We start from the raw sequence: 15,038 nt of genomic DNA, 5'->3' as shown, positions 1-15,038 counted from the left end.
GAAAGAGGGAAGAAAGTGAGAGGGAAAAGCTCTCACTCAGCTGTGGGCGATGTGCAGTGGCCGGTGAGGGGACTCGGGGGAGACACAATGACACAATGACACATGTCAGAAGTCAGAAGTCAGGCTTCAGCAGTCCTTGACTCCTTGTCGCGAATCCCTCTTCTTCCAGTGTTCACCGCAGCACGCAGAGTAGAGCATGTAGCGTATGTAGTGTTGAAGGTCGTGCGCTGCGCAGGCGAAGGAGAATAAAAAGTCATGTCTTGCATGAGAATCAGGCCCCCCCTCACCTCTCCTCGCCTCCCCTTGCCTCGCCTTGCCTTGCCTTTCCCCTCGCCTCGCTGTGCCTCCCCCTCCCTTCCCTTGCCTGCCCATCACTTCAGCTCCCTCCGTTGTTTGTTTGTATTTGCATGTTTGCGTGTGTGTTTGTTTGTTGTCCGTCGTCGCCCGTCGCCTTGCCATTCGGCAGTACCCTACTGTATGGTAGCCACAGCAACGGTGGAGGAGCGTAATCTCCGACGGGCACCGGGAAAGCATGGGGCATCTCAGAAACGAAATTCGATCCACAGCTACGACCTCGCTTCGGGAGCTGGAACGGGGACGGGGCTAAGCCTCGTTCCATTGGGGAAGGAGATGTGGTTCAGGGGGGTCTGGGGTTTACATGTGGGTGGAAGCGCGGAATGGCTGATTTTGGATGGGCCGATGATAGTAGAAAGGATTATCTTTGTAGAGTAGAGTAGACGAATTAGTGCTAGTTAGTTACTCGAGGCGGTTCCAGAGTTGAGGGGGTCGAGTTTCGAATCTGAACGCATGTGTGTGGAGTAGATACTGTGAGATGCGGATGCGGATGTGGATGTGAATGGTAATGGTAGTGGTGATGATGCAGATGTGGACGATCGCTCTGCTCAAGGAATGACGAGACTGCGCAAGGCCATGATTGGGGAGTTCCAAGATGGATGGATGGATGGGTGGATGAATGGGTGGATGATGATGTGCTCATGTATGCTCTGCAGGAACCTGGGACAGTCCCATCGAGAACGTGAGGTGAGGTCAGATCCCACAATCGGAGCCTGTCCTTTGCTGTGTACTAGCAACTAGCAGAACTATCCCCCACATGGCGTTACTCGCTCGGTTTCGAGTTCGGTGCGAGGCGAGCGCAGAGGAGCAGGAGCAGCAGGAGGAAAGGAGGGGGGCAGATGGGGGGCAAAAATGTTCCCCGCGCCGGAGAGAATGAGGAGAAGAACGGAGGGACTTGATTCGATGGGTGATCATTCCCCTCCAACGCAATAAGTATCATAACGAGGAGCCATCAGCAATCAAGTAAGCCATCAGCAAGCAATCAAGGAAGCCATCAGCAAGCAAGAAGAAGTAAACTCGACTCGACTCTAGCTGATCTCCATGTATGCACACACATCGTAAGTAGCACCGTTTTGCCCGCGCTCTCCTCCAGCTGTCCGATCCATCATTGTTTGCCGGCCTGCGAGTGGTGTGCGTTTGTGCGTGTGGTGTGTGTGGTGCTGCAAAACTTTCCCGACTGTCGGAATCCAACATCTCCCCTTCGGTGAACCCTTGTGACCCCATTTCCCGCACGGCGGCGCACGCGGACGGAGCGAGAGGAGTAGTAGGAGGTGGTGGTAGAAGTCGAATCTAGAGCTCTCTCCTCATTCTTTGCTCATTTCATTCTCACTTTCATTTTCCCCTCCTTCCTCCTGCTGCTGCTCGTCCTCCTCCGCCATAATCATCATCACCGCCTTCATCTCCTGGACGACTACTGCTGCTACTATTACTACCACTACTACCTACCATTTCGAACACGGACGCTGCCGAACTTACCGCCGCCAACGGTCCGAATTACACACACGCGCCCGTGCCCTTTTCCTTTTTTGAAGGGACCGCGCTCGTAAAGTAGTGCGAGCGAACGGGCGCAGGCACAGACAGGAACACTCCGCGAACGAGACAAAACAAAACTGGGACCGCTGGATTGCCTCACGAGCGCTTGGGACGGGGAGCGGGAGAACAAAGGAAGGAGCGAAGGAGCGAAGGAAGAAGAAGAAGAAGAAGAAGAAGGGGAAGAAGGGGAAGAAGGGGAAGAAGGGGAAGAAGGAGGGGATAGGTATTCTTGATTTTTCTGGAGGATTGCCAGCGGGGGGTGGTGGAGGTGGTGGTGGCTTGTTTTTTCTTTCTTCGTGGTGGGGACCAAGTGAGGCGGGGGTTCGGTTTGTGCGGTTGTGTGTCTTCGAAGGTAGCAGGCAACAGAAGGCAAAGGCAAAGGCGAGAAACGGGGGAGGGAAAGCAAGAAACACATTCTGGACGGCGGCGCACCGGGAACGCATGGGTGATGGAGAACAGGGAAACCAGGTTGGCCAGCAGCGGTAGCAGCACTCGCAGCATCGACAGCAGAAGCAGCCGGGTCAAGGAGCTGTTGGGTCGCGGAAGAGTGGCCAGCGGAGGCAGTGGGCCAGCTGGAGCAGTTGGAGGCCTAGGGAACACGAATAGCACCAATCTGCCCCAACGAACAACTGCGACATTATTATCATCATCATCATCATCATCATCAGCCACTGGTAACCCTTCGCCGTTAACCACCAGCGCCGGCTTCCCTCCGGCTTCACCTCGCACTGCTGCCGCCGCCGCTGCGTCCAGTGCCGACTCCAATTTCACGAGCAATCATCTCCATAGTCACGGTCATCCGGGCCGGAAACTAGCCAGTGCAACGTCTGGAGCTGGCTCATCTGTAAGGACAGGAATACCGGCCTCCACGACAGCATCGCGATCGCGGGCTGCAACTCTATCGTCCACTCCAAAGTCAGCAGCACCCCCTCCTCACACTCCTCTTCCTCCCCCTCTTCCCTCCACTCCTCTCGCTCGGCCTGCCTCCATTTGTATCGTACCACGTCCCCCGCCCGCGCCCACTCCGTACCGGCACCGAAGAACATCCTCCTCGTCGTCGGTTACCAGTAGCTCCTCGCGTCGAGTCGCTGTCCCTCTCCAGCTCCAACTCCAGTTGCAGCGGCCGCAGTTGAATCGCTCGGCCACTGTCCCTTCGCGACACAACATTGTGACTGCCGTGCACGTCGATAGCAAGGAAGACAGCAGAGTCAGCATCGGCAATACCATCATCCCCACAACCACCACCACCACCAGCAACAGCAACAGCATCAGTGGCGCTACCAGAACCGAAAAGCGCTTGAGCGGAAGAGCGAACGGTAACAACAGCAGCAGTAATAATAATAGCACCGTCCCGACATCCTCGACCGGACTGACCCCCACCAACGCCGTCGCCAGCGCCAACGCCGTTTCTTCTGCGCTTGCAGCCACCTCTAGCAAGCCCGCACGACACCCTCCACCGCATCAACCACATCGACCACAACCATCCCGGAACAGTCGTCACACAACGCCTGCCACCACCACCACTCCCACTCCTACCACTACTACTTCTTCCGTCACTCACCCGCCGTCCGAGCCCACCCCCGTACCCTTACATCCCATCACCTCCCCGAAATCTGCTGCACCCCAATCACTCCTTCCGACTCCAAAAAATACTATTGCCACACCTGCCGCTGCCTCCGGCTCCGATAACCACAGAGATAATCGCTTCAATTTCCACAACAATAATACCAACACCAATACCACCCCCAACTCCCGACCTTCAAGCTCGTTCGCGTCCACTCGATCGCACTCGCCGACTCCTCCGAAAAAACGCGCTCCTGCCCGCTTCAGTAGTAATGGTGTAGAGACCAGCGCTGGACCTCCGCCATCTTTAGCTTTCAGAAAACGATTCACAATGGACAACCGAGGCCACTACACTGTGCCCTCGACGCCCAGTCGGGCCTACAATAGGGACCAGGGCAGCAGCAGTGCCAGTAGCAACACGATATCGGCCCGGACACCATCGAGGACCGGAACCGCTCAGGGGCACAGGGACATCTCGAGAACTACCTCCGCGATGAAGCGAAGACAGAGCTTCAGCAGCTTTGACGACGAAGAGGAAGACGAAGACGACGATGAATACGGCGAGAAGGATAGAACCATCAGGGGTCTGGAGGATTTACGGGATGCGCATGCGCCCGTAGTTCAGAATACTGAGGATGTGTTTTTAAAATTGGCGCGATCGAACTCTACCAGCAGCAGAGCGGCAGACAGGCTGGAAAGAAGACGAGTACGATTGACCTTTTCCCTTCTTCTTTTTATTTTCTTTTTTCGTCTCTTTTTTTTTTAAAAAAAAAGGCCATTGTCGCGTTGTTTTTTTTTTTTTTTTTTTTTTTTTTGGCATCTCGCTAACAATCCCCCTCCTTGCAGGCACGACTCTCCCAATACCGTAATTCTATGCCCGCCGATGTGACACAGTCTTCTCCCGCACACCGTCGCGAAACCGCCGATTTCAATTCCTCGCCTCCTCAAGTCGATGAAGAAGTGTGGCGACGCGCACGACACATGTCTTCGCCTCCACCTGGCGACTACCGGGCGCGCAGGATGTCGCAGACTTCCGACCACGAGGAACGGCCCTCGATCACTCCACGGCCCACCTTCAATGCGCCTCGTCCTCAGAGCGTTCTTCGTCGCGACAATTCGCATGGCCATGCGAGAAGCTTTTCGGTGGTTGAGTCGAGCCCTCGGACAAGCTTCAACAGCAGGCCGCTAACTCGTCTGGGCGCATCTCCACTCATCGATGATAAGCTAGCACCGCCACAGGTGGACGAGCGCGAATATGCCGCATCCATCGCCGGAGTTGGTAGTGGAGGTCGATCCGCCGACTCGGCGTCCACCGCCTCGACGACCGCTGCATCTTCGGTCTGGGACGAATTGGACGACCTGAAATCGCGAATCCGTCGGCTGGAGGTCACCGGGCGCATGCCCGCATCCGGGGCCGGAAACGCGTCCAACTCGTCGGGCGACCGCCCCAGAACGGCGACTACAACAGTCACCACGGTGTCTTCGTCGCCTCGGACTAATGCTGCGGCTGGAATCTCTCCCATAAATTCCACTTTTGGTGGTAGCAATCCGTCCAGTACAAACAACACCACTACTTCTCATCCTCTTTTGCACACCGCATTGGCGAAGTCGAAGGCGGTGATGCCGCCTGACGTTTACAGGCACCTCGAACTAGCTGCGAAGGACGCGCTAGACATGGCGAACACCGTTGGTGCGCCCGGCTCGGGTGCGCCCACAGTCGCCGGTGTCGATCGGAATGTGCGGCGAAAGGCCGATAGCGTGTGCAGGAGCCTTACGGAATTGTGTCTCGCCCTGTCGGAAAACCGGCATACCATTGCGCCTCCCCCGCAGATTCCATTCATACAGGCGCAATTCGTCCAGACGAGGCCCGCTAGTCGTGGCGTGGGGGCCGAAAGCGTCTATGGTGGCCGTAACCGAGATTCGTTCGACGGTCGCGAGAGCGTGCTTAGCCAACGCCTTCCATCCCGGACGATCGGACGGTTTGCCGAACGCAAAGGCAGTCTAGCCTCACTCAACGTTTCTGCGGGCTACAGCCCAAGAAGTGATCCGGCACCATCGCCCGGTATAAGGCATCGCAGCTCATTGATGTTGAAGGAGGGTTTCTCGGAAAGCGATCGCTTCAGGGCCCCATCTCGGGCCGGTACGGAGATGGGTGGCCTGCAGCGTGTTCCCAGCAATCGGCACTCGATGCCCCGAGAATACACCACGAACGATGTGCAGTCGACGCTGGCGCCGCGGAGGAGCTCCATGGTACCCAGCATCCAGTCGTCGCCGCTCGCGTCCAGCAAGCGGTTCCTGTCGAGCCTGGGTGACAGCGCATCGAGGTCCCAGGAATTCACCATGACCGGTGGCCCCATCAACGAGCGCCTGGCCAGCGCGATGAACTCGCAAGATCCCGAGTCATCCGTCGCCCGGTTCAGGAACGGTACCTTGAACCGCGCACCCAGCAACAGGAGACTTGCTGCCCGCCCGTTGCGCGAGGGCGGCATGGAAATCGACCGAACCATTGCCATTCGACGTGCCGAAGCTGCGACGGAACGCCTTCTGAGGCGATGATTTTTTTTTCTTCATGTATGCATTACGGTCACGGTTGACCCTTACCTTACGGCTATGAGAGGAGTAGAAGGGGTTTGTTTTGTTTGTTTTTTCTTTCTTTCTTTTTTCTTGTTTCCCTATCTTTTTTTTGATCTATTTTTTTTTGACTTGGGGAATGGCGCAATCACTGTATTTTTGGGTGGTCTCTGGGTCGCTTGCTTGCTGTTGGTTTTTTTGTTTTTTTCGTTTCCTTTTTCTTGCTGAACGGAGTTTTAAAAGGAAAGTTTTTCTTGTATTTTTGGTTCGATTCTGTCTGTCTGTGTGGGGGGTATTCCTGTTTGTTGTTTCGGGCCGGCCGCGATCTGAATCGGGAGGAGGGTGGGTGGGGGTGGGGTTGGGGTTTGTGGGTGTTGAGGTATTGTGGTATTGCGGTATTGCGGTATTGAGTATTGGAGTGTTGGAGTATTACGGGTAGTTATATGGGATGGATGGATGGGATGGATACTCTGGACACGGACACGGCCGGAGGACGGACGGAGCAGGAGGAGGGAGCCACGGAGTTTTTGTTCGGCGTTTAATCCCGTGCTGTTGTTGGTGTTATTCGTTGCGGCGAGTATTGGCTCCACTGGCTTTGGACGAGTTATTCTGCTTCTGCGTCTGAAGTCCGGTCTGGCTGCGTTTTTTTTTTGTGTTCGGGTGGGATTTATTGGGCGGGGAGGAGGAGGGAGGAGGGGTGGGTTACAGGTGTGCGAGTGTCTGGCTTCTTTTTTTTTGTCGATCGATTTGACTTGACGCACATCACGAGCAGGGTGGTGGATGATGGGTTTACGTTTTTCCTTTCCTTTTCCTTTCCTTTCTAACTATCTTACGATTGATTTGTATGTGTATCATAGGAGCGTATATTTCCTTTTTTTGGTGAAACTGGTGGTGGGGGGATAAATGTTTTTGCATTAGTTATTCGAAAAGAATTTTGGGCGTTTCTATGATGATTTCAGGTGGGAAGCGAACATTCGTCATCTTTGACGGCTGTACCAACAAGTGTAGATCCGAATGACGGCAGTATGTACCTATGTATGCTCGGACCGATCGTCTGAAGACTACCGTACTTACCGGTACTTGCGGACGATAGCCGAGGAAGTAGGAACCTAAGGCAGGTAAGGTGGGATCGACAGCACCTGACCTGCGAGCCGGCCGGTTGTGTAGGAACCAGAGGGCGGGGACGGCAAAGGACTCCCCGCCATCCCGCTGTTTGCTGTCATTCGGTCTTTGATTCCTATATAAACGTTGTTCGGCGGATGTTCGGCGGATATATAGGTGTGGCCTGCGGCGCCGTTTTGCAACGGAGCTTCAACGGAATAATCTAAATCCGCAAGCACGCAAGCAAGCGTGGTTTACCGTACCGGTGCCGGTACGGTACTCTACCCCGCAATTGGCAATCCGCAGTCCGCAGTCCGCAGTCCGCAGTCCGCAGTCCGCAATCTTTAATTCAACCACATGGGCCGCCTGTACATCGTTTCGCAACGGCTATCGTAGTACACCTCGTGGACCGTGATATCCCGACGGTGGTTGTGGTTTTGTAGTGGTATATATATACCGGTATACCTATATCTCGTGATGTCGTGATGTTATGATATCGTTGCACGACCGACCGGCACAATCGGCACGACCGGGCCTCTACCAAGTATGTATGCGCGACCGCCGTCGGTTCCGCGGTGCTCGCATGTATTGTATAATTTGATGATTACCCAGCTATCCGCCGTCCGTAGCAACGTTCGTCCGTTGGTTGGAAATCAGATATTTCCATAACAGGTATGTGGAGTATGTGGAGTATGTAGAGTACATACATGAGATCGTCCACGCTGGGGGTTGTTCACTCCTACTTTGGGACATTGGGACATTTCGGATTATCAAGCAATCCGTCGAGCACGCCAACGATCCGTCCAGCGCGCAAGCACGCACGCCAATGACGTGCCCAGTAGTGCCCATCCCGCCCCGCCCCCGCCCTGCTTGAGCTCGGGGCGGGATGAGGCGGGATGGGATGGGAACGGCTATATATCCCCACCATCGCCCCCCGCATCCCACAGAACTCAATGCCCATACTCCGCGGTATTACCTCTGCCCTTCCACGACTCCCACGACTCACGCTTTTGTCGCAGCACCTCCGCCCTTTCATCACCAGCACCCAAACCCGCACCCCCACCCCCTTCCCCTCCACCACCGCCGCCATGTCCACCCCCGACATCACGCTGTACACAGCGCAAACGCCTAACGGCATCAAGGTCTCAATCCTGTTGGAGGAGCTCGGGCTGCCGTACAAGACAGTCGCCATCGACATGTCGGCGAACACGCAGAAGGAGCCGTGGTTCCTAGCGATCAACCCTAACGGGCGGATCCCGGCGATCACCGACGGCGCGCGCAACGTCTTCGAGAGCGGCGCTATACTGCAGTATCTCGTTGATACGTATGATACCGAGAGGAGGATTAGCTATCCGCATGGGACGGATGAGTATTGGGAGGTTGTGCAGTGGTTGTAAGTCTAACCCGGACGGGGGGCGGGGAAGGGGAGGGGGGGTGCTGATGTGTGGAAAAACAGGTTTTTCCAGAACGCCGGCGTCGGCCCGATGCAGGGCCAGGCAAACCACTTCTTCCGGTACGCGCCGGAAAAGATCCCGTACGGGATTGCACGTTACCAGGCGGAGACGCGGCGGCTGTACAGCGTCCTCGAGACGCGGCTCGCAGCCAGCAAGTCCGGGTTTCTCGTTGGCGACCGGCTCACTATTGCCGATATCACTACGTATGGGTGGGTTCGCAGCGCGGGGTGGGCGGGTGTGGAGATTGAGGATTTCCCGAGTCTGAAGAGGTGGGAGGAGACGCTGGAGAAGAGGGAGGCGTTTAGGAAGGGCGGTGATGTCCCTGTGCCGAGTAAGATCAAGGAGTTGATTAAGGATAAGGCTAGGGCGGAGGAGGAGGAGAAGAAGGCGAGGGGCTGGATTGTGCCGGAGCAGAAGTAGGGGGGGTTATGTGTACTCGTGTTGAATAGTAGCATGAGGCAATGAATACGGGCCTCAGGTCGTCAAGAACGGAAGAAGGATGGGAAATAGGAACAGTGCAGAATCACACATCACACTCGGTGTGCCATATAACTATTCGTATCATTCGAGTTCCCAAACTCATCGCTGCACCGTAAGATTTCCATGCCGCTTCATACCTCCGAGCACCCCCCCCCCCCCCCCCCCCCTCCAGCAGTAGGTATAAACGACTAGGCGTGCACGGCTCATATATTCACCCGTGACTGAGCGACTAGCAAGAGCCGTCGAGGTAATCGTGGCTGGGTGAGGTATACTCCAGTTCTCTAGTATAAGTAGTCAAGATCGAGACCTCAGACACCAACTTCCACGGTCCACAGTTCCAATACTCGACCGCCACGGTGCCACCAGGGAAGCGTATGTACCGGTGTGTACCAACCGTTACCAACCATCGCGGGCCATGTCCGCCTCCATCTCCATCCCACCTCCATCCCACCTCCATCCCACCACGGCACTCAAGTACGTGAACCGAGGAATAGAGTGGTAGCTAGCTCGAGTTGCCTCGAGCAGGACCGCAGGGGGACGGGAGGAAAAGCCACCACACACACATACACAGAATACTCCACCCGCGCCGCACAGCACACCCGCCTTCGCGGCATCACTCAGCGAGTGACCATGCGTGCAGAGTGAGGCGTGTGGCGTGAGCGCCCCATCCGATCCGCAGCGAACCCGCAGCGAACGCCAAACAACGAATACCCCGCGCCCAGCACTGCCGCAGCCTTCGCGTCCGACCGTCCGTCAGATCGATAGCTGTGGGCTGTGGAACGGTGCGGAACCGGCCGCTACCATCATAGTCAGGCTAATAGTCAGGCCGCGCGTGCGTAATCCAACTTCCGCCCGCCTTGTGGAGACGACCATGTGGAGCTTTACACAGCCATCCAGTCAGCTCCACCGACACCAGCACTCCGCCCCCTCCCCGTCCCGCGGCCGACCGATTTCGTAGCCATCTAATATCACCCGTGACCTAGAAACCCTGCGTCGAGACAATATAGAGGAACCCGTTCATATCCACCGTAACTACCTCCTATCAAACTGTCCAAAGCTCAAACTATCAAGCCATCAAGACAAACACACACACACACACACACACGCCGTACTTCATTCGGCATCACCGCATCACCGCCGAAACGAATGAACAAGTAGGTAAGGTAATAAAGTAAAGATAAAATACCCCCACCCCACCCCTTCTCTCCCGGGCCATACGCACCGCTCTTCTACCTAAGCTGTACCCTCCCTCCCTATGCTCAAATAAAAGGGACAAATGAAAGATAGAACAGAAAAGAAAAAAGATGAGAAAAAAGTGAAGTGAAGTGAAAAAAAGATCTTCACAGAAGATCTTCGATAGATGATATATAAACAGACCCTTGAATTCAAAACAAGAAGATACTAGGAGAAGAAGAGGAAAGAGGAAAGAGGAAGATGAAGAGCAAGAGGAGGAGGGTATGATGCGCAGAACCGAAAACCATCCTAGAAATAGAAAGAAAAGAAAGACAAATAAGGAGATGTAAAGTAGTGGATGGACAGGACAGGACGCCAAATAGCAACAAAAGCGCAGCAAGAGGCAGAAAAGATCAGCAAAAAATGAAAAAATGAAAAAATGAGACAAACATCCGTGCAATGGTGATGAGTGCAAACGACTGTAAGAAAAGCAAACCCCGATTATCACGCCCCCTAGTAGTTTCCTCAAGCAATTCCCCCATCCCCCATCCCCAACCCCCCATCCCCTTATTCCCAAGTTTCCTCCGATCCCCCCAGTGTCCCCCAGTTCCCCATCCTCCGAAGCCTACCATCATATCCCGTCCTGCGCTCCCCCCACCAAATGATAACCCAGAGAATCCGCTATGAGCCCAAACGAGAGTATATGAACAAACAAATTTTGAACTCTCCCCAAACAAAGGAAAACAACAAAAGAAACGCAAGAAAAAGAAAAAGAAAAAGGCCGCTCCAAAGCATCCGGTTGTCGTCCGATGCCGTCCCCCCTAAACTCCAACGCTCGCAAGTGCGAAGACTCATATATTTGCTGCATTCATCGGCTGTCCTGTGTTGGGATCGATTCGTGAAACGACACTCGCTTCCGCCTATCATTCTGGGCTGCCTCGTCGTTTGACCGCCCCCACAGTAATTGCTATAGGACATCGAAGATATTCCGGATCACTGGCGTTGTCGTTCCGCTCCGTTCTGTGGGACTCCGGGGATCCGAAAAGAATCCAGCCCACGGCGACATCCTGCGGTTCGGCACTGTGGCGTAGAAACCGCTGTTCCTCGGGCTCGTCAACTGCGGGGATGGAGGAGCTGTGTTGTCATCCATTTCGCTGTCAAACTGCCCTGGCATGCGGAGAGTCGATTTTTCGAGCGAGTACGAGCTCGAGGGATTGGGGCGAGGCTGAGAGGCCTGGGGTGGTGGTGGTGGCGGCATCCGTGTGGGTTCCGGAGGCGGATACTCACTCGTTGCCGGCCAAGGAACGTGTTGTTGAAGCTGTGGTGAGGGCTGCGGTGAGGGCTGCGGCGAGGGCTGTAGCCGTGGTGATGGCTCCACCGACGGCGGGCAATAAAGCTTTGCATCGCCATCGGGCCACGACTGCCTGTTCTGGGACGATGTGGTGGAACCTGGAACGCTGCCTATGCCTGGGGGGGCCGAAGATGGCCCCGAATCGAACCCGCCCGTCTCCGATCTCGTCCTTACCACCTGCGGCCGCTGGCCCTCCGGAGACAACTCGGCCGGGGACATCATGGGTGATGTCCTTCTGTGTGGCAGAGGTGCCGTTTGTGGCTCCGGAAACTCAGAGCCGTCCTCCATCCCCCTTCCACGTCCCAGACTCATATTTCCAGGGCCCTGCAATCCTGCCGTCTGTGGACCCCTCCTTCCTCCGAATCCACCTACCAATTTCGGCCCTTCGTTCGAAATCATTTTTTTCCAGTCCGTCAATTGATAGATCAAACTCATGTTTGGTCCGATCCACTTGCTCTTCGCCTTGACGGCACTGTACGCATCCTGCATCGACTTTTCCGGGTTCTTGAACATGGAGTAGGCGATGAGCAGGGTAGCTGACCGACTGACACCACATTGGCAGTGCACCAGCACCTTTTTTCCTTGGTTCGTCCGCTCGTTGATCAACTCCACCAAAGCCGGAAGATCGGCCAATATGGGGGTGTTGTGGTCCCACGGCATGTGCACGTATTCGGGTTCCTTCCTTTGTTTCGGTGTCTCCGGGCGGCAGATGGGCGAAAACATAGCTTCTTCGAAAGCCGTCTGGAAGCTGGATTCTGTGCATGCGGTGTCGGGAACGGGAATGTCTGCCGATCCTCTTTGGGTAGCTGCCGCCTTGAACGGGTTGAGAACTTCTCGTGCGACATTGATGACCAGATCGAATTCCGAAGCGAGTTCAGCGTTAGGCTCCGAGTAAAGATAGATGTTCGGCTCGAAGATCAGCGAGGGTCCTTGGGGATATGCTGGTGACTTGGCTTCCCCGGATCGGGGAGGCTCGTCTTCCTCTTCCATCTCGTGTAATACCTCAGGCGACCTTGGAGGCGAGTTCGTCGTTGCGGACGACGATCCGGAAGAAGCTTGTGTTTCCGATGCCCACCGGTTGTTGAATACGGGTCGTTCCCGCTGTTTGAACTGGAAACTCATCTGGGCGGGATTGGGAGATGCCGGGATCGCCATTCCACCCGCCATTCCACCCAGGGGTCCTCTTCCGGTGCTGGGAGAAAACAGAGAAGGAGAAGATTGGTGGTGGCGCAGTCCGGTGGGTTTCGTATCTAATGTTCCCGGGAGCTTGATGGTTAGGCCGAGGTGGCTAGGTCTCCGCCGGGGGTTCTGCGGGGGAGGAGGCACGATGAATGCCGGTGACGGTGGTGCCGACATCGACTTCGGTGTAGAGGCGTTGGAGGGACCATCATGCCCCATCTGAGACATGCCGGGCGAAGGTGGCACGTTGAGCGAGAGGTTTTTTGTGTTTCGGGGTTTCTTGCTCGGTGAGAGCGGACTTGGTCCCTCCAATCCGGGACTGGGGGGTATTATCGAAAGGCCGTTCGGTAGACCTCTCCCAGACCTAAATGACGGCAGAGCCATCAAACAATCCGGAGAATCTGGGGATGAATCTGGTGTGGTCTTGTCGTCCAGGGACGCTGTCGATTCGTCGGTCGAAATAGTTGTTGTTGGGGATGAGTTGCTGGAAGAAGAAGCCGATGTGGACACGCTGCTGTGTGATTTGTGGGTGGGAGGGTGCTTTAGTGAGAATCGCGGACCGGGAGAAGCTGGTTCGGAATATGAAGCGAATTGGTTCGTTTCGTTGACGGGCGAGCAACCTGACATATCGGTATCGAAGATGGAAACAAAAGCTGGTACTGCCGACTTGTTGGCGGGACCGGTCGGGCTCGCTTGCGTTTTACAGAACGGATAGCGACGCTTCAGCGATAATGACATGCGATTGTCGGCGTCGATCGCAGGCGAGCTAAGAACAGCGACCTTGAGTGGTGGGATTCTGTCGTGTGAGTCGGACGGCGACGAAGGACTGGAAGCAACGAGTGTGTAAGTTCTCTTCAGCGAATGAGTGTCAGTCTTTGTTACAGACGCCATAGCGACGGGTGAGTGTTCTCGGGACAGGAGAGAGAGAGAGTTGAAGTTGGAGGAGAGAAGGGAAAGATGTCTTGAAAGGGAATAAGACTGGGGGTGGTGGGTAGGCGGACGCGCAAGGTATGGTGGGAGGGAGCACGACGTTGCGCAAGCCGAGCAAGGGTCAGCTGGGGGGGTGAGGAAAGGGGTGGTACCGATGATCCTCTTTTAACAAAGTGAGCGGGTCAAGTCACAGGTGTTGCTTCGGTGCAGGAGCGTTGTCTGAGAAGAGATCCGCCCGCCACGCGCGATGTTGAAGATCGAGCAGTAGTCCGGGGATGGGTAGGTGTGTGTGGGAGTGTATTTGGCGATATGCAGATTGATGACTGTCGATGCGGAGACGGAACTGTGGCAGCTTGCGTACTCACAGGCAGAAGGCGGAAAGGGGGAAGTGGATGGTGGGCAGTATGTCGGGAATCACCCGCCTCGATGGTGATGGTTGTTGTTGTTGGGAAGGGTGTTTGGGTTTGAGTTGAACAACCACCACAACCTACGTAAGTAAGCACGGTGTGCGGTATGCGGTATGCGTGCGGGTTGTCGTCGTCTTCTCCGGCGTGGTGCGGGTCGGCAAGAGCAATGGAGAAGAAGGCACAAACTTGCAGGCAGAGTAGATTAGTCGTTACAGCCTTTCGATGAACCACACACACGGTGCAGGTTGTTGTCGGACGGAGCGAATGAAGACGCCTTCGAAGCGACTATTGGGCGTGTCGCAAGGGTTGAAGTCTGCGGCGGAGCGCCATCAGCATAAGCCTCCAATCTGGAACTGAGGCACCCTTGTCAGTCCCGAAATAGGACCGACCAGGGACTTCGCAGCGGTACGCGGTAAACACTCACCGAGTCGAAAAATAGAGCCCACCACTCACAACCAAAGTCGCACCTACCAGTGACCACTGCCTCTGCCTCGCTATCGCTATCGATCCGGAGTGCGCAATAATTAGAAGAATCAGCCCGATCCAAGAAGGGACTGCTTTTCGCTTTTCGCTCTTCGATTTTCGATTTTCGACTTTCGATTTTCGACTTTCGGCTTTCGCTCTTCGCGCGAGGTGTGGATGGGTGGATATAGAGTAGAGCAGATGCTACAGCGCCACCATCTAGACCGGTAAGTCGGTCAGTCAAAATGCTTCAAATACACCTCCAATACCGTCCATGTTCCAGTTCGCTCCCCCCTCTCCTTCAGCGTTGGCCTAGCTGGCCACGCGAAACAGAACTTTGAGCTTATATGAGGGGGATAAAGGTCTCGGTACCCAAAAAAGAACAGACTTCCGAATACGATTTCAACGATTCTCGGAGAAGCAACCAACCGGCCGGAAAGGAGGAAATGGTGCTGCTATTTCGAAACCTCGTCGTGTATT

The 15,038-nt window shown here is 55.3% G+C and overlaps 4 protein-coding genes across 4 annotated transcripts; 3 read left to right on the top strand and 1 right to left on the bottom strand.

The window, feature by feature from the left end:
• The first annotated feature begins 2,039 nt into the window (after nucleotides 1–2,039).
• On the top strand, nucleotides 2,040–6,365 carry BZA05DRAFT_372496 (uncharacterized protein). Its single transcript, XM_051481708.1, has 2 exons — nucleotides 2,040–4,156; nucleotides 4,297–6,365. Exons 1-2 carry the CDS (start codon nucleotides 2,336–2,338, stop codon nucleotides 6,004–6,006), a joined length of 3,531 nt encoding a protein of 1,176 aa, XP_051339957.1. The 5' UTR covers nucleotides 2,040–2,335; the 3' UTR covers nucleotides 6,007–6,365.
• A 7-nt stretch (nucleotides 6,366–6,372) lies between these two features.
• On the top strand, nucleotides 6,373–6,814 carry BZA05DRAFT_26782 (uncharacterized protein). Its single transcript, XM_051480200.1, has one exon. The coding sequence runs from the start codon at nucleotides 6,478–6,480 to the stop codon at nucleotides 6,775–6,777; it is 300 nt and encodes a 99-aa protein (XP_051339956.1). The 5' UTR covers nucleotides 6,373–6,477; the 3' UTR covers nucleotides 6,778–6,814.
• A 916-nt stretch (nucleotides 6,815–7,730) lies between these two features.
• BZA05DRAFT_395792 (glutathione S-transferase II) lies at nucleotides 7,731–9,135 on the top strand. Its single transcript, XM_051483475.1, has 3 exons — nucleotides 7,731–8,091; nucleotides 8,142–8,515; nucleotides 8,579–9,135. Exons 2-3 carry the CDS (start codon nucleotides 8,211–8,213, stop codon nucleotides 8,994–8,996), a joined length of 723 nt encoding a protein of 240 aa, XP_051339955.1. The 5' UTR covers nucleotides 7,731–8,091; nucleotides 8,142–8,210; the 3' UTR covers nucleotides 8,997–9,135.
• A 1,657-nt stretch (nucleotides 9,136–10,792) lies between these two features.
• Nucleotides 10,793–13,803, bottom strand: BZA05DRAFT_395790 (dual specificity phosphatase). The gene has a single exon (XM_051483474.1). It carries the CDS (start codon nucleotides 13,648–13,650, stop codon nucleotides 11,197–11,199), a length of 2,454 nt encoding a protein of 817 aa, XP_051339954.1. The 5' UTR covers nucleotides 13,651–13,803; the 3' UTR covers nucleotides 10,793–11,196.
• Nucleotides 13,804–15,038: the final 1,235 nt, after the last annotated feature.

This window comes from Tricharina praecox (assembly GCF_024521635.1).
Source record: "Tricharina praecox strain CBS 144465 chromosome Unknown BZA05scaffold_10, whole genome shotgun sequence".
Taxonomy (NCBI): domain Eukaryota; kingdom Fungi; phylum Ascomycota; class Pezizomycetes; order Pezizales; family Pyronemataceae; genus Tricharina; species Tricharina praecox.
Note: the sequence above shows the minus strand (reverse complement) of the source record. Positions and strands in the feature narration are given on the sequence as shown.

Coding starts and splice junctions, on each gene's coding strand:
- BZA05DRAFT_372496 (XM_051481708.1), top strand. CDS start 2,336: ATGGAGAACAGGGAAACCAGGTTGGCCAGCAGCGGTAGCAGCACTCGC. Junction 4,157..4,296: donor ACAGGCTGGAAAGAAGACGA/GTACGATTGACC, acceptor CCCTCCTTGCAG/GCACGACTCTCCCAATACCG.
- BZA05DRAFT_26782 (XM_051480200.1), top strand. CDS start 6,478: ATGGGATGGATACTCTGGACACGGACACGGCCGGAGGACGGACGGAGC.
- BZA05DRAFT_395792 (XM_051483475.1), top strand. CDS start 8,211: ATGTCCACCCCCGACATCACGCTGTACACAGCGCAAACGCCTAACGGC. Junction 8,516..8,578: donor TGGGAGGTTGTGCAGTGGTT/GTAAGTCTAACC, acceptor GTGGAAAAACAG/GTTTTTCCAGAACGCCGGCG.
- BZA05DRAFT_395790 (XM_051483474.1), bottom strand. CDS start 13,650: ATGGCGTCTGTAACAAAGACTGACACTCATTCGCTGAAGAGAACTTAC.